At 32.4% G+C, this 18,813-nt stretch overlaps 1 protein-coding gene across 1 annotated transcript in view; it reads right to left on the reverse strand.

Annotated features, from left to right (window-relative positions):
* LOC145069955 (alpha dioxygenase) overlaps positions 1-17,997 on the reverse strand; it is a 64,355-nt gene extending 46,358 nt beyond the window's left edge. The window contains exons 1-2 of the mRNA XM_079016888.1: positions 17,783-17,997; positions 17,274-17,534 (exon numbers count right to left, since the gene is read on the reverse strand). Coding sequence (XP_078873014.1) covers positions 17,274-17,534; positions 17,783-17,899 — 378 coding nt within the window. The 5' untranslated portion in view covers positions 17,900-17,997. The remainder of the gene's footprint in view (positions 1-17,273; positions 17,535-17,782) is intronic.
* Positions 17,998-18,813: the final 816 nt, after the last annotated feature.

Consider the following 18,813-nt stretch of genomic DNA (forward strand, 5'->3'; position numbering starts at 1 on the left):
GTGTGATCACTTTTAGCTCAACAAAGTAAATAATGTTTACAATATGTGAATTCTTTTCTTACAAAATTCAAGAACGTGAAAATGAATGTTCACTTCTTCTCAACGGCAAGTGTTTGTTGCGATAATTTCTTGTCGATGCATATACGACAATTAATTCTGAAGGCTGACGTACATATGAACACAACAATGACACTTGTGATGCAGTTAGTATGAGAAACTCCATACATTGATAGACAAATAGGAAACCGATGCCTCTTAAACAAGAAAAAGAGTAATGTTTCCTTCCTATTTCACAAGATTAATGCCATACATGATGCATAATTATCTTGATGCCATGGAAATATACAAATGGTATGTTTATCTTAAATTTTGTCACATTTATATGCAACCCAAAATGGCCTAAAATAACACGCTACCAATATGAGAAAGGTTTGAAAGTTGAAACCAGTCATATATACTCATGTATTTTCAAGATTAAAATTAGATGAACTTATAGATGGTTTGAGAAAAAGATATCTTTGGGCATCTAAAAGCAGGTATATTTACATATGCGCTTTAAATTACCACTCTAAAATCATTTAATATATTATTATGTTAATATACTTATGATTTATTGTTTTGTATTATTATGTTAATACATATAGATTCTTAATTATGCCTAGCGATAAACACGAGCATAACAGTTATCTCCCATTTAGGATGATTCCGTCCCGGAATCATGCATCATCAAACAGATGTGGATAGAGACTCTTCATGTCGCTTTCTGTCTCCTAGGTGAGGTTTGGCCCTGCCGAATGTTTCCATCGCACAAGCACTAAGTCAAACATCTTATTACATAATTTCTTCCTATTGCGGTCAACGATGGCTTTTGGTGTTGGATTAGTGTCTAAGTCCATGACTATAATTAGTATGACTTGACCCGACCCAACATGGTCCATTTAGGTTGCACTTCACTAGAACAATTTGTATGGATAGACTTATGAGAAAAAGGATATTTATGATTTATTAATATATTATAAGTTATAATATCTTAATATGAAATCATATTATTTAATTAGTATTGATCAAAAATTAATTTGGAATTAATTTAGTGATCAAAAGAGGCTAATTAAATATGGAATCTTTTATATATATGGAATGGGCCAAGGTTTATTTAGGATGGGCTAAAAGTGTATGGAAGTCCATGGAGCTTTTAACCCATGGATCCTATGTAAATGAAAGGTCATGGGTATTAGGGTTTACATGGATGTAACCCTAATCCTCCATAATATATAAAGGGGTCCTTGGCTCACAAAATGAGTACTAGTGTGTGTGAAAGAAAAGGTGGCCGATTTTAGTGAGTTCCATATTCTCTCAAAGTTCTTCCAAGTTGTTTTGGTGATTTGTGATTCCACTTGAGGCATTCACATTATTGGTGCTAGGCTTTTAAAGCTCCAAGGAATCAACCACAAGAAAAAAAGTATGTAATTCTATCTAGTTTTATTATGCAAGTAACATATGATTGTATGCTAGGTAGGGTAATACATTGGAATATTCAAGTTTGCATGTATAATAGAGAAAACATAGATCCAAGGTATTTAGGGTTGTGTGTACACCTTAGGAGTGTTAGAATGCTCAAAACCCAACAGTGGTATCAGAGCCTAGGCTTGTTTTCAATTATACTTGATGCTATTTGTTGTTTAAAGTTGAAAAAAATCGAGTTTTCTGCGTTCTGGGTGATGAACTCGCCGAGTCCACTGATGGACTCGACAAGTCCATGTACAAAATGTGCTACTCGACGAGTCATGTTCATGGACTTGCCGAGTTGGCTGGGCAGAGTGCAGAAAAACGTTTTTTTGCCCCAAATGGATAGGATCATTATTCCAAACTGTTTGGAATCATAAAAAAATATTTTTTTTAAAAGATATGATAATGATCATGCTAATCCATTTGAAAGGTGATTGTCAAAATTTCATGTTTTCTATTAGTTTATATGATTAAGTCTAATTGCATGGAATTTATTTAACTTGAATTACCTAGTTCATATGAGTATAATTTAGAACTTGTAACATTCTTGGTTGAATTGTTGGTTTTAATGATTTTAATGAACTCCATAACTTGTCCTCAAGTTATGGAAGTCCAAAGGCTTTTTTTAAATGGATCATTAAAAGTCATAAGTTATAAAACATGAAGAATCTCTTTTCCTTAAATTGTTTTATGATCTCCATAACTTGTCCTCAAGTTATGGATTTTCAAGAGTCTTGTCATTAAAGAAACATTAAACTCATATGTTATGAATATGAAAGGTTTTGAATAGTTTCAAAACTTGCCCTCAAGTTTTGAAATTTGTAAGGTCTCACACACATTAATGCTTTAATTCAAAACTCTAGAATTTTAAAAGTTAAAATTCAAACCTTATGGACTTCATTAAATTAATTAAAGTGTTTAATTAAAAGAGTTAATAGTTCCATAATGATATGGTTTAAGCTTAATTAAATTAAGAGTATAGTTTAATTAATAAGATTAAACCACCAAGTATTTTAATTGTGTAAAATACACCCTTATACTATTATAATATTCAAAGTTAATACTTATATATATGTATAAGAGTAAAGTCAATCTTACCTTTAGTAGGCCTCATTCACGAAGCCATTCTCTAAGGGGGGTATAAGGTTACTGCCTATAAAATGAAACTTTAATGGGTGTCCACTCTCACCCACCGCTTCCTTGACTGGTGGAGGGTTATTAGCCAAACGGGTAGGAAAGGACTATAATTCTCCATTCATTAAAAGTATAATGATAAATACTAAGTAACTAATCACTTATAAATTCTCAATCTTAGTTACTTAGGAAAATGTGAAATGGTGCTAACCGATGAAATTACACTTTGCACCTTGTTAAGTCGTTAGTGGAGCGTGTGTGGTTAACTGGCACACTAACATGGGACTGACAATGTGTGGCAAAGGGTGACTTAAGTTTTATCATAGATCAGTGGAGCGCGTGTGGTTAACGGTACATCGATTGGGTGATAAAATTAAGGGTACTAAGTCAATTTGCATGGTTATTCACACCTTTTTTGTGATCCTCAGCATCCCAGTCACAAACTTGAGAGGGCACAATTGAGATTTAAACATGCTATTAAAAGTTCAATGAATCTTAAAAGATCTAGGAGTTTCAAATCCAATTAAAACTTAATAATTTGTTTTGTTTTTCATGGTGGAAATTGGTAAATCGTCATTTACCTACCTTCAAATATTTTGTAGCTTGGATTACGGCATCCCTCTTCCAAATTATAAAATATTTTGTTGGATCCTAGCCTTAATATTTCATATTGGGTGTTATATTAAGGACTTTAAATCAACTAAACTTGAATTTCTCCCATTATAGATGTCTATTTAAGACAACTATGGTCTTCCCAAAATCTTTAGGAACAAGCTATCCTATTGAAGATGATATCCCACATGGCAATCAAGGTGAAAGATTAATCCCTTTGTTGTGTATTAATGGGACTGGAAATCATGCTTCACTTCTTCCACCTCGTCCAATTATTCTCCCTATCCCACAAGATCAAATACTTGAAAAGTTCAAGGTCACTCAATCCCTATTGGCAAGCCGGGAGAGTCGGGTGTCGAAGTCTCGAGGTAACTGGCTGTTGACTTGGTTCTTCAGTTACACCCTGATGACAGATCAAGACATGACCCTTAATGATCTTACCTATTTGCTTGATGCTACTAAATCAACAATGATTTGGGGCATTGGTAAAGCAAAATTTGATAGTAAGATCAACTTCCCAAACTTCCATGGACATTGACAATGGTAACATTAGAAGTCCAGAAAAGCTTTCTCTTCCCAATGGAAAGGGATCGGCCATGGTCAAGTCATTTGACCTAATGGTAAAGAGAATGGATAAGTCTGAGATAGTCTCATGTACCATTTCCAAAGAGTCCATATGTTTCTTTTTCCAAACGAAGGGGCATTGGATTCGAAGCTGCCAGATTTACCTGAAAGATCTGGTAATGTCAAAAGTTTGACTCTACTTCAGGTAAAGTCCATTATCTAACTCTGTTAAGTATCTTTTGGAGATTCTTAATACATAATGCAATCTAATTACATTTTGATGTTTTAGAAAATCAAATGAAGCTTAAAGAAAGAGTATGCTGATTCTGATTGCGAAAATGGTTCGGTGATCAGAATGTTGAGCAACTGCTTAAGAGTTACGATAAATTTCTTAGGAATTGATATCAACATAGTTTTCATATCTATTTGCATTGTAAGGATAAGATTTTTCCGCAAGTTTTAAAATAATAAAAAAAGTTTTGATTTGTTTATTTTAAGTATCCTTACAATGGCATTTGTGAAAAATTGTTGTTTATATGTTTCCATTGAAAGCAATATTGGAAAATAAAATTTGATTCTTTCATTTATGGTAGTGTCATAATTTACCAAATAATGAAAGATTCTCATCACCGAAGTTTCAGTTGGATAGAAACTTGGAATGTTACAAGTTGTACTATGTGATGAATGAGAATTTTCATCTTGGGGAAATTAAGACTAAGACCTTGTTCACATGTATGTGTGAGTCGAGTGAAGGACTAAAGGATTGGGTACACTTGGTTGTGCGCTATTCAGGTTCACCACAAAGGTCAATACGATTATTCGTTATGATTTACTAAAGTTTAGTAAATATGGTTATGCTTAAAATTTTAAGTGTAATTCTAAAACATTGGAAAAGTTTCAATGTATGGCCGAACGGATAAGAAGAATCAAATAAGGCAGAAAGATAAAAGTTTCTACATTCTGAAGAGATGGGAGAGTACTTGAGTATCTTGTTTTATGACTATCTTAGTGATTATGAAACCATATCACAATTGATTCTCTAAGGACACCTTAGTGCATTTGTTTGACTAAGGAGAGGAATAATGAAATCAAAAGATAAATCATACTTCGTTCCAAAACAAGTTTTAGAGTCATACTCTAAGATTGTAACTTGAGTGACATAATTTTAAGAAAGGTTTCTAACACTTGTCAAATGTAAGAGTAACATGTTTCTTACTCTTGTGCATTTGAAATTGGAAAGTTGTGATGTTTTGGATAAAACAGAGACCAACTAAGACCAATTGTGAGAAGTGTTTATTTTAATAAGAATCCACACTAACTCTTGAATATTTGTTTTGTCAAGGAATGGTTATCGACAAGAGAATCTCATATGTCAAGAGGACAGTGGGAGTCTTAAAGATCTTGGAGAAGTGTCAAGGGCTAATCAAGAGTAAAGCCTATATTTTAATTGCTAGCACACAACTTGAGGTTTGTAACCCATCGTGTTGACATATTTCTGTTTTTGTGCCCATTCCAATTTAAGTTGACTATGCTTGTGAGTTGTATAAGTTCTCAATTGTTTGCATAACAACCTGAAAGCATTGGTAGGCACTTGTGCTGCCTGGTGGCAACAAAATGAGATTAGGCAAGCTTAGTCCATATGAGTTTGGATTTGTCACTAACCTTGTCTTATGATTATGGTTATGAAAAATTCACATGGATAGGAACACTTACACCATAAAAAAATCTAAGTGTCATAAGGTTTCTCTCCGATTCATGAAAATGATGGTGAGGAAACTCTTCACTAAGTAGATTTTAAGTAGATAGCAATTGTGATATTTGCATTCTCAAAGTCATTAGTGGAGCGCGTGTGGTTAATCGACACACTAGCATGGACTTGTGAGAATGGCAGAAGGTCTAAACATTATGATTACGACATCCCTCTTCATAATTATTTAGACAAACATGTGAGATATCTAAGGAAAGGTGTATGATTTTGATAAAGTCTTATCAAAGCATCTCGTATCAGAATGTGAATTTTGGTAAGAAAGTCAATAAACTATTGATTTCAAGAAGTCCAGCTGATTTCTGGATACATGTTAGAGCTAGTGGGAGCATAAGTGTTATGTTAATAATCATCATGTTAGTGGGAGAATGATTATTATGTTAAGTGTTGCAAGTTAGCAATGTTAATTATAGAAAAAAAAAGTTTCAATTCGGGTTTGGAAAGTTGTTTTGCTATAATTAAGGGAGAGGATTTTATACTTCATTCTAATTCTACAAACTTAGATTGAGATTTTAATCAAATTTAGTCAAGGATATATATGAATGTTATGTTGGAATGGTTCAACATAAGGAAATTATATATATATCTGGCCTTCTCAAAATGTGATTATGATTATGGCATCCCTCTTTATAGTTCGAATTGTGAGAACATGGCAAATAAAATTTTTTATAGCATGAATCGTGTCTCGTATGCTTCGGGTATAGGATCGATTACATCCATTTTAAATTTTCCAAATGCTTAGGGCATTAAAAGGGAAAAAGGAATAGAACCAGATGCGACTAAAATGATTAAGCAATTATCGAGGACAATCTGAGGCTTACCAAAGATTGGTTGCTCGTGGACAATTGGAAGTATAGTTTTAAACCTTGGAAAGGACCATATTGACATATTCTGAAAAGAGCCAAATCTTATTTAGAAGTGATAGACATAATGGTAATATGGAATTGTTTCCATAGGTGGAAGTTATTCTCTGAATCTGTGTATGATTAGAAAACTTAATGCAAAGAAGGATGTTCAAAGAAATGTACTTTGAATATGAGACTTCGTTTCCATGGAATTGATCTCCATTGGAATAATTTGTAATGTCTGTTGCCAAGTCTTTGTGACTTTTGTGCATAGTCATTACAAGAGAATCATTGCATATAAGTTTAGAATCTAACAAATTACAGTAAATGGCAAGAGTTTGGTATTCTTACATTTACAAAAGGGATCGGGATTGTGAATTGAGCATCATTGGAATCGTGTTGAAATGATCTACTTCACAAAAGAAAGTACCATAGGTAAACATAGTATGCATGCTTGGCGCATGGTATGACTATTTTTTCAATTCAAGTATTAAGTTGATAAATCGAAACAATGAATAATTAGTAATCAATATCGTGCTTAGATAAAAGGGTTTTTATTTACACTCAAGAGTTTGGGTCCATATAGGATTAAATATTATTCTTGTGTTTCACTTTGCATGTTTTGACTTCCAGAATAACTAGGGTGTTCTTCCTGAATGACTAAGTTATTCAAACCATCCATAGTCGGTCATATGTTGGAAGTAGATATGAATCAAGACTATCATGCATGAATCTGGCTTGTAAGATTTGTCTAAGATGTATTAGACATAGCAGTGGTTGCTACACCATTCATGAGTGCTCATAAGTTCTGAGTATTTGATTAAATCCACACTCATTTGAATCACTTCATAGATTTTATCATGAGTGAATCATGAGACGATAATATCTTATATTCTTCAATCCTAGAGATATGAGTTGTTGACTATGAGTTGGTTATACATTGATTGCATGAAAATGCATTGGTAACTCGATGTTATAAAACGTGCATTTGTGTATGATTCAACAAGTAGTTTGTACAAGAATATGAGTCGAAGTTTATCCATTCCTTTTACCTCATAAGGGTAACAGCGATATCTGTAGGCCCCTCGATGATTTAGTGATGACACCCCAAAGTGCTTAGCCAAGCCTGGACTGATTTGATTTGTTCAATTAGTCAGTTGTCATAAATCAAAAATCGGAAAACAATAAATGGACACATAGAATGATTATAATCCATGTCTCAGTCCATATGATATCTAGAATGGAGGAATATATGATCACTTATCTAATGGACGCGTCATTTGATTTGTTCAGAGTTCGATAATAGCTTTAAGAGCTATGATTGCTAGTCGGGTTATGAAGTCGTACTTGCAATAATAGTTATTAGACTTATCCAAGTGGGAGATTCTTGGATTAGTGTCTAAGTCCATAACTATAATTGATATGACTTGACCCGAGCCGACATGGTCCATTTGGGTTGCACTTCACCAGAACAATTTGTATGGATAGACTGATGAGAAAAAAGATATTTATGATTTATTAATATATTATAAGTTATAATATATTAATATGAAATCATATTATTTAATTAGTATTGATCAAGAATTAATTTGGAATTAATTTAGTGATCAAAAGAGGCTAATTAAATATGGACTCTTATATATATATATATATATATATATATATATATATATATATATATATATATATATATATGGAATGGGCCAAGGTTTATTTAGGATGGGCTAAAAGTGTATGGAAGTCCATGGATAGTCCATGAAGATTTTAACCCATGAATCCTATGTAAATGAAAGGTCATGGGTATTAAGGTTTACATGGATGTAACCCTAATCCTCCATAATATATAAAGGGGTCCTTGGCTCACAAAATGGGCACTAGTGTGTGTGAAAGAAAAGGTGGCCGATTTTAGTGAGATCCATAGTCTCTCAAAGTTCTTCCAAGTTGTTTTGCTGATTTGTGATTACACTTGAGGCATTCACATTATTGGTGCTAGGCTCTTAAAGATCCAAGGAATCAACCACAAGAAAAAAGTTATGTAATTCTATCTAGTTTTATTATGAAAGTAACATATGATTGTATGCTAGTTAGGGTAATACCTTGGAATATTCATGTTTGCATGTATAATAGAGAAAACATAGATCCAAGGTATTTAGGTTTGCATGTACACCCTAGGAATGTTAGAATGCTCAAAACCCAACATTTGGGTCTTCTATTAGCTTTTTATTCTCATTGATTCTTAATTCTTAAAGTGAAATCATATTGAGTGCTTCTCCCAAGTACTTCCTCAAATAGAAAACATGGAAGGTGTTGTGGATACGTTCCATTTCAGGTGGCAATTCAAGTTTGTAAGCTTATTCCCTAATCTTCTGAAGTACTTTTAACGGAACAATAAAACGAGAACTTAACTTCCCATGTTTTCCGAATCTAATAATTCCCTTCCATGGAGAGACTTTAAGTAGAACTTGATCACTGAGCTCAAACGTCATATGTCGTCACTTGTTATCTTCATAGCTCTTTTGACGACTTTGAGCATCTAACATTCTCTCTCGGACGATCTTTACTTTGTTAGTGGTTTATTGAACCATCTCATGACCCAAAAATTGTTTATCTTTTTCTTCTAACCAACAAGATAGTGTACAAAACTTCTGTCTGTACAATTCTTCGTAAGTAGGCATCTTGATTCTTGAGTGATAACTATTATTGTAGGTGAATTCTGCTAATGGTAGATGATCATTCCAACTACCAGTGAATTATAAAGAACATGCCTGCAAAATATCTTCCAATGTTTAGATAGTTCTTTCACTCTGTTCATCCGTTTATGGATGATAGGTAGTACTCAAACATAATTTAATACCCATTTCTTCTTGCATACTTCTCCAGAATCTAGAGGTAAATCGACTGTCTCTGTCTGACACGATCGACAAGGGTACCCCATAAATCTTGACAATCTCCTTTATGTAGGTTTATGCCAACTTCCCCGGAGAACAGTTTTCTTGGGCGGCTACAAAATGCACACTATTTGCCAATTGGTCTACTATAACCCAAATCATTTCATGGCCATTCTTTGTTCTTGGAAATTTAGTTATGAAATCCATGGTAATGTTACCCCACTTACCCATGGGTGCTGGTAGAGGTTCCAAGTCTCCATATGGCGTATGATATTGTGCTTTTACTCTTAAACAAGTCACACTTTCAACCATTTAAGTTGCTATATCGACTTTCATAGTTGGCAACCAATAGTAGGGTTTCAAATCCAAATACATTTTAATGTTGCATAGGTGTATAGAATACATGGTCTTATGAGATTGTTCCATAAGAAGATCCCATATTCCTCCTCCAAATATAATTTTTTAATAACTTCAACCCTTGATCATTTTCTTAGAACACTAATGTCTTGCCTAGACATTCTTCTTTCTTTGCATCTTCAGCTAAGGCTCTAGTCTGAGCCCATTTGATCTTTTCTATAATCATTGAAATCATCTCAATCTTCAATGATCTAGCTATTTTCCATTTTGGATTCACCATCCGACTTAACGCGTTGGCTATAATATTTGCTTTACCATGGTGGTAAAGTATCTCACAATCGTAGTTCTTGAGTAGCTCCAACCATTGTATCTGCCTTATGTTAAATTCATTCTGTGAAAGGAGATATTGAAGGCTTTTATTATCTGTAAATAGTTTGCATTTGGTTCCATAAAGATAATGTCTCCAAATCTTTAGGGCAAAAACCACTGCTGCAAGCTCTAGATCATGTTTTGGATAGTTTTACCCATGAGTCTTCAAATGTCCTGGGGCATAAGCTACTACTTTGTCTCTTTGGGTAAGGACGCATCCCAATCCAACTCAAGAAGCATCCCTAAAAGCTACAAAGTCATCAGTTCCTTCCGGTAGGAAGAGGTTTGGTGCTTCACATAACCGCTTCTTCAATTCACCGAAAGACTTTTCTTGCTTCTCGCTCCAAGTATAGTTAACTCCCTTTTCAGTCAGGGCTGTCAGTGGAGCTATAATAGAAGAATTTTTTTGGATGAATCTTCGATAGTAACTCGCCAATTCCATAAAACTATGAATTTTAGTGGGACTCTTTAGCGTCTCCCATTTCATAACAACTTTTATCTTTGCTAGGTTAATCATTATGCCCTTCTGGCTAACCATGTGATCCAAGAAGTGTATCTCCTGCATCCAAAAGTCACACGTAGAGATGTCTACGATGATCTTAATAGTTCTTGTAGTAGATCAAGACATAATCGATGAACCCTATTACTGATTTATCAAGAAAAGGTTTGCAAACTCGATGCATCAAATCCATGAATGCTGCTGGAGCAATTGTTAGTCCAAATGTCATAACAAGGAATTCATAGTATCTATACCTTGTTCTAAAGGTTGTATTTTCGATCTCTTGCTCGCTTACATTCAACTGGTGATAGTCTGGCCTAAGATAAATCTTGGAGAAGATCTTTGCTCCCTTCAATTGATCAAATAAGTCATCTATCCTAGGTAAGGGTATCGTTTCTTTATCGTAGCCTTGCTTAGCTCTCGATAATCAATGCATATTCTTACCATACCATCCTTCTCATTTACGAACAATAGGGGAGCCCCCTAGGGTGATGAACTAGGTATTATAAAACCTTTTTCCAACAATTCCTAGAGTTGTGTCATCATCTCTTTCATCTCTATAGGTGCTAAACGATATGGTGCTTTTGCAATCGGCGTCGTACCTGGAAATAAGTCTATTGTAAATTCTACCTGCCTCTCTAGTGGTAATCGTGGTAGTTCATGTGCAAATACCTTAGGAAAGTCACATACTACATGTATATCAGTTATTGTCTTTTTTTTCCTTCTCTTGCATCGATTGCATATGCCAAGAATGATGAAAATCCCTTGGTTAGGCGTTTTATGGCCTTCATGATCGCGATGATTCCAGACCTTATTTTACTTTTATCACCGTACACCACGAATGGCTCTCTCCCAGGGGGGTTGATACACACCATCTTCCTTCCGCATAAAATCCCCGCGAGGTTTTCACCCAACCAATCCATACCTAGAATTACGTCGAATTCGTTTAACTCGAAGGGAAATAACACTTGAAATTAACTCCACGCTCACTTGACAAAAGTAGGTGATTCGAGGTTAGGGCAGCCCTTCGGTTTAACACTTTATCCTTTCAATAGACCTAGATTTAAATGACACTAAGTCTTAGTCTATTTTTGTATTTCTGGTGACTCTAATAATGATCGTCTAGATTCCTCAATAATCCTAATGTATACATATAGATCTATCAAATAAGGAATAAACAAGTATGATCATATCGAAGGTAGGGTCCGTTTGGTATATATAGTATATTGTTTGGAAATCCAACTTTAAACACCTCACTAAATACTGTCTAGACATCACTCTCGTAAGTAGATCAATCATTATAATGATGTAAAATTGCTGATAAATCTTATTTATAGGTTCATAATAACAACTATGACTATAAATATAAGTAACACTTAAATTAAAATAAGTGTACCCTAACTTACAAAGTTTTTTAGCGAGAACCGACAACTGTGCAAACATAACTCTAATTCGGGATGTTCTTTTTCCCTGGCTCTCTGATGTCGCAGGGCCCTACTAAAGTGGTCGAGGATTAGGGAGTAAAAGGGACCAAAGATACGAGAGAATTCCAAAGGAAAGTGTGAGGAAAATCGAGTGAAAATGAAAACTATATATAGAGCCAGAAAGTGGAGGCACGTCGCACCTCCTGTCTGGGTGTGTCATGAGGTCAGTTGGGGGTGGTGATGCGGCTACGTCTGTGCGCACAAAAACCTTATTTTCTTATAAATTTCATATCTTCTTCATACGTGCTTTGTTTTCTATGTTCTTTATATCCACGCGTATCTATCGACGAGTACTACAACTTCCGTTCAGACTCCGTCGGCTAATTCTCACTTTCTTTTTAAAGCTATATTTTTAATAGGCTTAGACAACTAAAGTCTGTGCAAAAATCATAACTTTTCTCATACGATATCCGTTCTAGACCGTATTTATATCGACGCATGGGTATTGACGTGATCTTCAACTCTCGTTTATATTGGTTTTCCTAACAATCAACCAATTTCAATTTCGGTTTCTGAGTTGTATACTGCTACGCTGAAACTTCGAAAAATCATAACTTCCTCTCACGAAGTCAAATTTGGGCATTCTATATATGCACGAGTTCGATTTTTCGATTACTTTGACTTTTATTTAGTTTATTTATCAAAAACAATCTTTTATTTTTAATTTATTTTTAGCCATATTTATTACATTTTGACATAAGATTTCACACAGACAACATATACACCTAATATCTATAAAATTCACATAAACACACACACACACACACACACATATATATATATATATATATATATATATATATATATTTGAATAATTTACTTTTATTTATTCGTAGAAAATTTCAATCGTGGACGACATACATATAAATTCTTAACTAGGCCTAGCAATAAACGTGGGTGTTACAGAAGACAAATGGAAGAGTTAGTTTTTTGTGCTTTTAATATAAGACTAATTGTGTTTAGTTCTTAAAGGCTTAAGAAATACCTAATATAAGTTAAAGACTAGCATTCTTGGTGACTCAAATTTGTTGGTGGATACCTTTGGAGAAGTGCATCATTTTTGTCTTTGTCATCTTCATCAACTCCCCTATTACGAGTGTGATCAATAGCTAGAAAGGTTGCTACGCTTTAACACCCTATTGTTTTTTTATCTTTCTAACCTATATAATCGAATCCTTGATGGTATTGTTTTAAATGGTCTTAAACTAATAATTATTTTTAAATAATGCTTTCGTTGCCATGATAAGAAATAGTTCATTTTTAGGTACAAAATTCCATCATGATGAACTGGTAATTACCTACGTTAATTTTTTTTCACCCTTCTAATGTTATATACTCTTTCACAACCTGCTAATTATTGGAAATTAACATTGAAATTGCAATCTGAAAACAAAAATATCAATATATTGAATCTACCTATCTAAAGAGGTAAACCAATTTCATATGTTCACCTTTATTAATATTCAAATTTCTTTTGATGACTTAAGATATGGTAAGTATTGATATGAACTATTCATATAATCTATTTATTTGCTACTTTTTTAGGAATACAAGTTTCATATGATGTTATTGAAAATCATGCGTTGATAGAGGTGGAATTTTTTTTGAAAAGAAATGGTAGCAGCTTACTTAGATTCCTTGAAATGCCATATTTAGTTGTCTTTGTGAGATCAAAATAGTTTAATCCATAATCGGTTGGCATGTGATTGAACAAGTTTGGAAATGGAAATTGAAATGTTAATGGCTCAATTCACACGTGAATATAAGGATGCATACAATATAATCATCAAATTTGTAGACAATAATAATAGAGGAAGGTTCTTTATTTATGGATATGGTGGAACTGGAAAAACATATGTTTGGAGGACCTTATCTGCAAGCATACGTTCCAAATGACATATTGTTCTTATTGTTGCACCAAGTGGAATAGCTTCGTTATTGCTTACAGGAGGATGCACCGTTCATTTAAGATTTGTAATTCCGATAAATATAGACGAAGACTCAGTGTGTCCCAGTGTTATCAACAGTGCGTTATGTTAGTTGCTTAAGGAGACAAAGCTAATTATTTGAGATGAGGCTCTGATGGTGCATAGACTTGTGTTTAAGCTTTAAATCGGACCTTGTTGACATTTTAAGTGTGTAAAACAAAGGCATCAATGTTCCACCATTTGGTGGGAAAGTTCTTTTGGAGGGAATTTCAGGTAGCTATTGCCTGCCATATCAATATGCGCTTACGAGTAGGCTGTGATCTGAAATAGTTGTCCAAAGTTGAAGAATTTATAGAGAGGATATTGAAGATTAGTTATGGTGTCATCAATGAGGATAATGTTGGGCAAGCAAATGTTGAAATTCTCGATCACATGTTGATTATAGATGTTTGTGATCCTATTCAGGCAATTATTGATTTAGTATACCCTTCTTTCATATCAGAATTACAAAGTACTAAAATCAGAACCTATTTTCATCAATGTGCTATTTTTCCACCTATAAATTAAGAAGTAAGCCATATAAACAAGTGTATGCTTCATCAGACGCCCGATGATTCACAAATATATTTAAGCTCGACAAAAATGTGCAATTTAGAACAATATAATTTTGTAACTGAAACATTGTACTTACCTAATGTTCTAAAATCCATCAAATTATCAAGAATACTGAATCATGAATTAAAGTTGAAAGTAGGTGCTCCGGTAATGTTGTTGTGTAATCTTGATCAGTCTATAGGGCGATGTAATAGAACACACACGCATGTAAAAAACCTAGCAACATGCAAGATTGAAGCAAAAATCATTTATGGAAATAATGTTAGAGCTTGAAAGTTCATACCCATGATCCTTTTAGCTTTGTCTGACAAATGGATTTCATTTAGATTTACCCCCAAACAGTTCCCTTTGGTATTGTGTTTGACAACGACAATCAATTAAAGTCAACGCCAATCAATTTTTGGAGTTGAGTTATGCTTCCGAATACTCACGTTTACCCACATATAACTGTATGTTGCTTTGTCTAGAGTAACAAGCAAGGATAGTATAAAGGTGGTAATCATGGATGAAGAAGGACCATATTAAACATAACGACTAACATTGTCTACAAGGAAGTACTTCAATATTATAAATACTACATTGGTCATCAAGACTAGGTTGATGATGTTTGAATATATTTCACCAAATAGGGTACATAGATTTTATTGTTAGATATTTCTATTTGGGTTATGTAATCTACATCTTTGCATTAGTTATTTATGGATCTTAATTTTATTGGCATGTGTATGTATGTGGTATAACTATTTTGAATATTAGTATTCTTGAGCTCCGTGTTCACACAAGCCTATCACCTAGTATAAATATATATGACTTAAGGCGTTTTTTATTACACAACATCAAATGCAAACTCTAAGCCATAGCACGTTTTGAGAAAGCTACACGCCTTTTAGAATATTGATTGAGAGTATTTTCCTTTAAAAAACAGATTATGATGTTATGACTTGAATTGCACATGGTACACCATTGTATAATTATTTTAATTTTTGTTATTATAACATTATATTTTGAAAAATATCAAAAGAGCTAAAACTCTCTATCATGGAGTAGAAACTCTCTATCATGGATTATAATTCATGCTACTTCAATATTCTACCAACCAAATAAGGATTGTTTGATCTGTTAAAACGACTGACTAAAGTAAGGCCAAACAAAATTTGAAATCGTCATGAGGTAATCCAAAATATAAAAACTTTAGCTGAGGATTTTGCTCTAGTCGAGCTAATAAAATTCAAGCTAGCCCTAAAATTATGCTATAATTGGTGGTCTTTAATCTGGTTGATACTTAATGAAGTCTAATATATAGCAATTCAAAATTTTAGATAATTTAGGGAAATATTATTGTTTATTCAAAAGCTAGCTGTGAAACTCATGTATTACATGACTTAACTTAAAAAAAAATATAAATGTCAAAATATTTGAGAATCTTGAATTTATAAGAAAATAAAAAAAATGAATTATTATAATTGAAATATTTTTATCTTTTAAATTTAAATAAATAAACAAAATAAACTAATGAGTTTTAATTTGAAAATTTTGAAATTAAAAGGTAAATTCATTAATGAAATTGATATCCATTTATTACTATATTTATTGCAATTATTAAATTAAAATATTATGTGAAATTTAATAAAATAGAAAAACTTATAAAATGACATGGAAAAAAAATTAATTCAAAATAACCACAAAATACATTTGGCAAATGTTATAAATTTTTTTGATGTGTTTGTACTCATCTAAAACTATATTTTGTTTCGGTATTATACTTTATTTTCTTTTTGATGTATATGAATTTATGTAAAACATTAAAACTTATGGTTATGTGTTATTTTAATATATTTGGATTCATCTACAATTTATTTTTATGTGTATTTTTAATGTTTGAACTTGTAAACATCAAATTCATGATTTATATATGCAGGGGTTGCACCGGTTAAACCAGTTGAACTGAAAATCGATCACTATAGTACAACTAAAACAACCGATTTTAAAACATTGTTTTTTTAGATACAATGTATTAATAAAAGAAATTTATTAAAAAACATTTGGTTTAATAAATAGATATTAACGTAGATTACAGCAATAAAAACTTAAATGCTGCACATTGCTACATTTGAGTATGTTTTTCTTCAAATCATATCTGGTTGAAATTGGTAAGAATGCTATAATTTCTTGGAAGGATTTAGGGGTAACGTAGGAATAGGTTTGATTTTCAGTTAAAAAAATAATTTTTAATGTTAGGTATTTAATGTGTTGGTAGCTAAGATGATGCTAAAACACAATTTTGATTTTTTATTTTATTCTGTTTGAGTCGGTCTTATTACAAGTTATTCATTGGCCTTAAACGAGACGTGGTCCATTTCATCAAAAAAAAAAATTAATTAAAAAAATGGGGTTATCGGTTGTCTTTTAAATAAGTAATTTATAATTAGAGAATTTGATAGATTTGTTTAGATACAGTGTATTAATAAAAAAATTATTAAAAAACATTTAGTTTGATAAATAGATATTAACGTAGATTACTGCAATAAAAAATTAACCGCAACACATTGCTACATTTCAGTATTTTTTTTTTCAAATCATATCTTGTTCAAATTGGTAAGAATGCTATAATTTTTTGGAAGTTAATTTTCTATTCAATATTTTCAAATTAAGCAATACTTAGCAACTTTTCACAATATAAATGCATCAAACATTTAGGAGAGATTACCCCGAACTTGGTAGTAGATGGAGGCATATTACGACCGAAAAACGTTCCTTGGCTGCCTACAGTATCATCCGTTGGATGATTGCACTTCCCATCAGCCGTACGATAAAAATACTTTCCAACGTCATATTTGTTGCCACTCATGCTTCCAACATGTAGGAGATTATATCTCTGGTGCAAGTGCCTTCTTAGAATTAAATAACACAGCCCCAATGACACCGGTAGCCTATGCCATAATCCAAACTTATCCACCATATGCACAATCTAAAATCGTAACACAACAAGGAAAACCATATCATTTATAATCTTTTTCAAAAAAATAATGTATCTAATCTGTTAAATCCAAATGTCCTTTGTAAAAAAATATTTTCATATGGAGTAAAAATTATTTGAAGAGGTATTTCAATCAACAAACATAATTTTGAGAGAGAGAGAGAGAGAGAGAGAGAGAGAGAGAGAGAGAGAGAGAGAGAGAGAGAGAGAGAGAGAGAGAGAGAGAGAGAGAGACTTACAATAAAGATGATTGTGTCACGGAAAGACATTTTCGTGACGAGAGGTCGTAATTGAGGATGAATGAAGAGGAATGAAGGAACTGCGAGAGTCATGGTGTAAAGAAATTGTGGGCTCATTTGTGACGGGGAATTTGATCATGAAAGGCATATGACTTACTCTCACATTAAAGACTGAATCCTACAAAATACTTCTAAGACCATTTATAATGGACATCGGATACCCACCCCAAAACTACTCAGCCACTTGGTCGCTTATCATATAAGGTATAACATTTCGTCCTACACTTCCCTAACATTTGCATGAGAAAAGGAATACATGATTGTTATCTATGTAATATTAGGTATACTAGGTGTAAAACCCGTGTATTACACGGTTTATTAAAAAAAATATCAAAGTTTAAATATTAAGAATTTTTTAAAATAAAATTTTAAAATAAATAGATATATTCTAATGAATAAATAGAATCACTATTAAGAAGATCATCCATAATATCAATGATTACTTTATCATATTCATTAAATTTATTATATATTCAATGTATATATATATATATATATATATATATATATATATATATATATATATATATATATATATATATATATATATAAAATTCTTTGCATTTATTATCATATTAAATATATTTAATACTTTACATATATAAATTTAGTATTATGTGTCATATTAATTGATTTAATTCAAAAAAACCACAAAATGACATGTGGATTTAAATTTAATAAAAAAATTTACAAAATTACATATGATAAATTTAATGAGAAGATGACATTTGGCAAAATGATCTTCATTTATTAGGATAGATATGTAATATGAGGTATATAACTAACAAAACTATATGGTTTCAATTAAAATTACTTAGTATGATACATATCCTAAACTTTAAAAATACTCCGTTTCCTATTTTTACTCTCGTTTCCTTCATTTTCATCTTCAAAAAATAAAGTTACCAAATTTTACTTAACTTTGATTTTACTATTATGCCTAATCGTTTTCTCAAGAGTTTTTGATTAAA

Source organism: Lactuca serriola, chromosome 8 (assembly GCF_051521515.1).
Source record: "Lactuca serriola cultivar US96UC23 chromosome 8, Lser_US96UC23_V15, whole genome shotgun sequence".
NCBI lineage: Eukaryota > Viridiplantae > Streptophyta > Magnoliopsida > Asterales > Asteraceae > Lactuca > Lactuca serriola.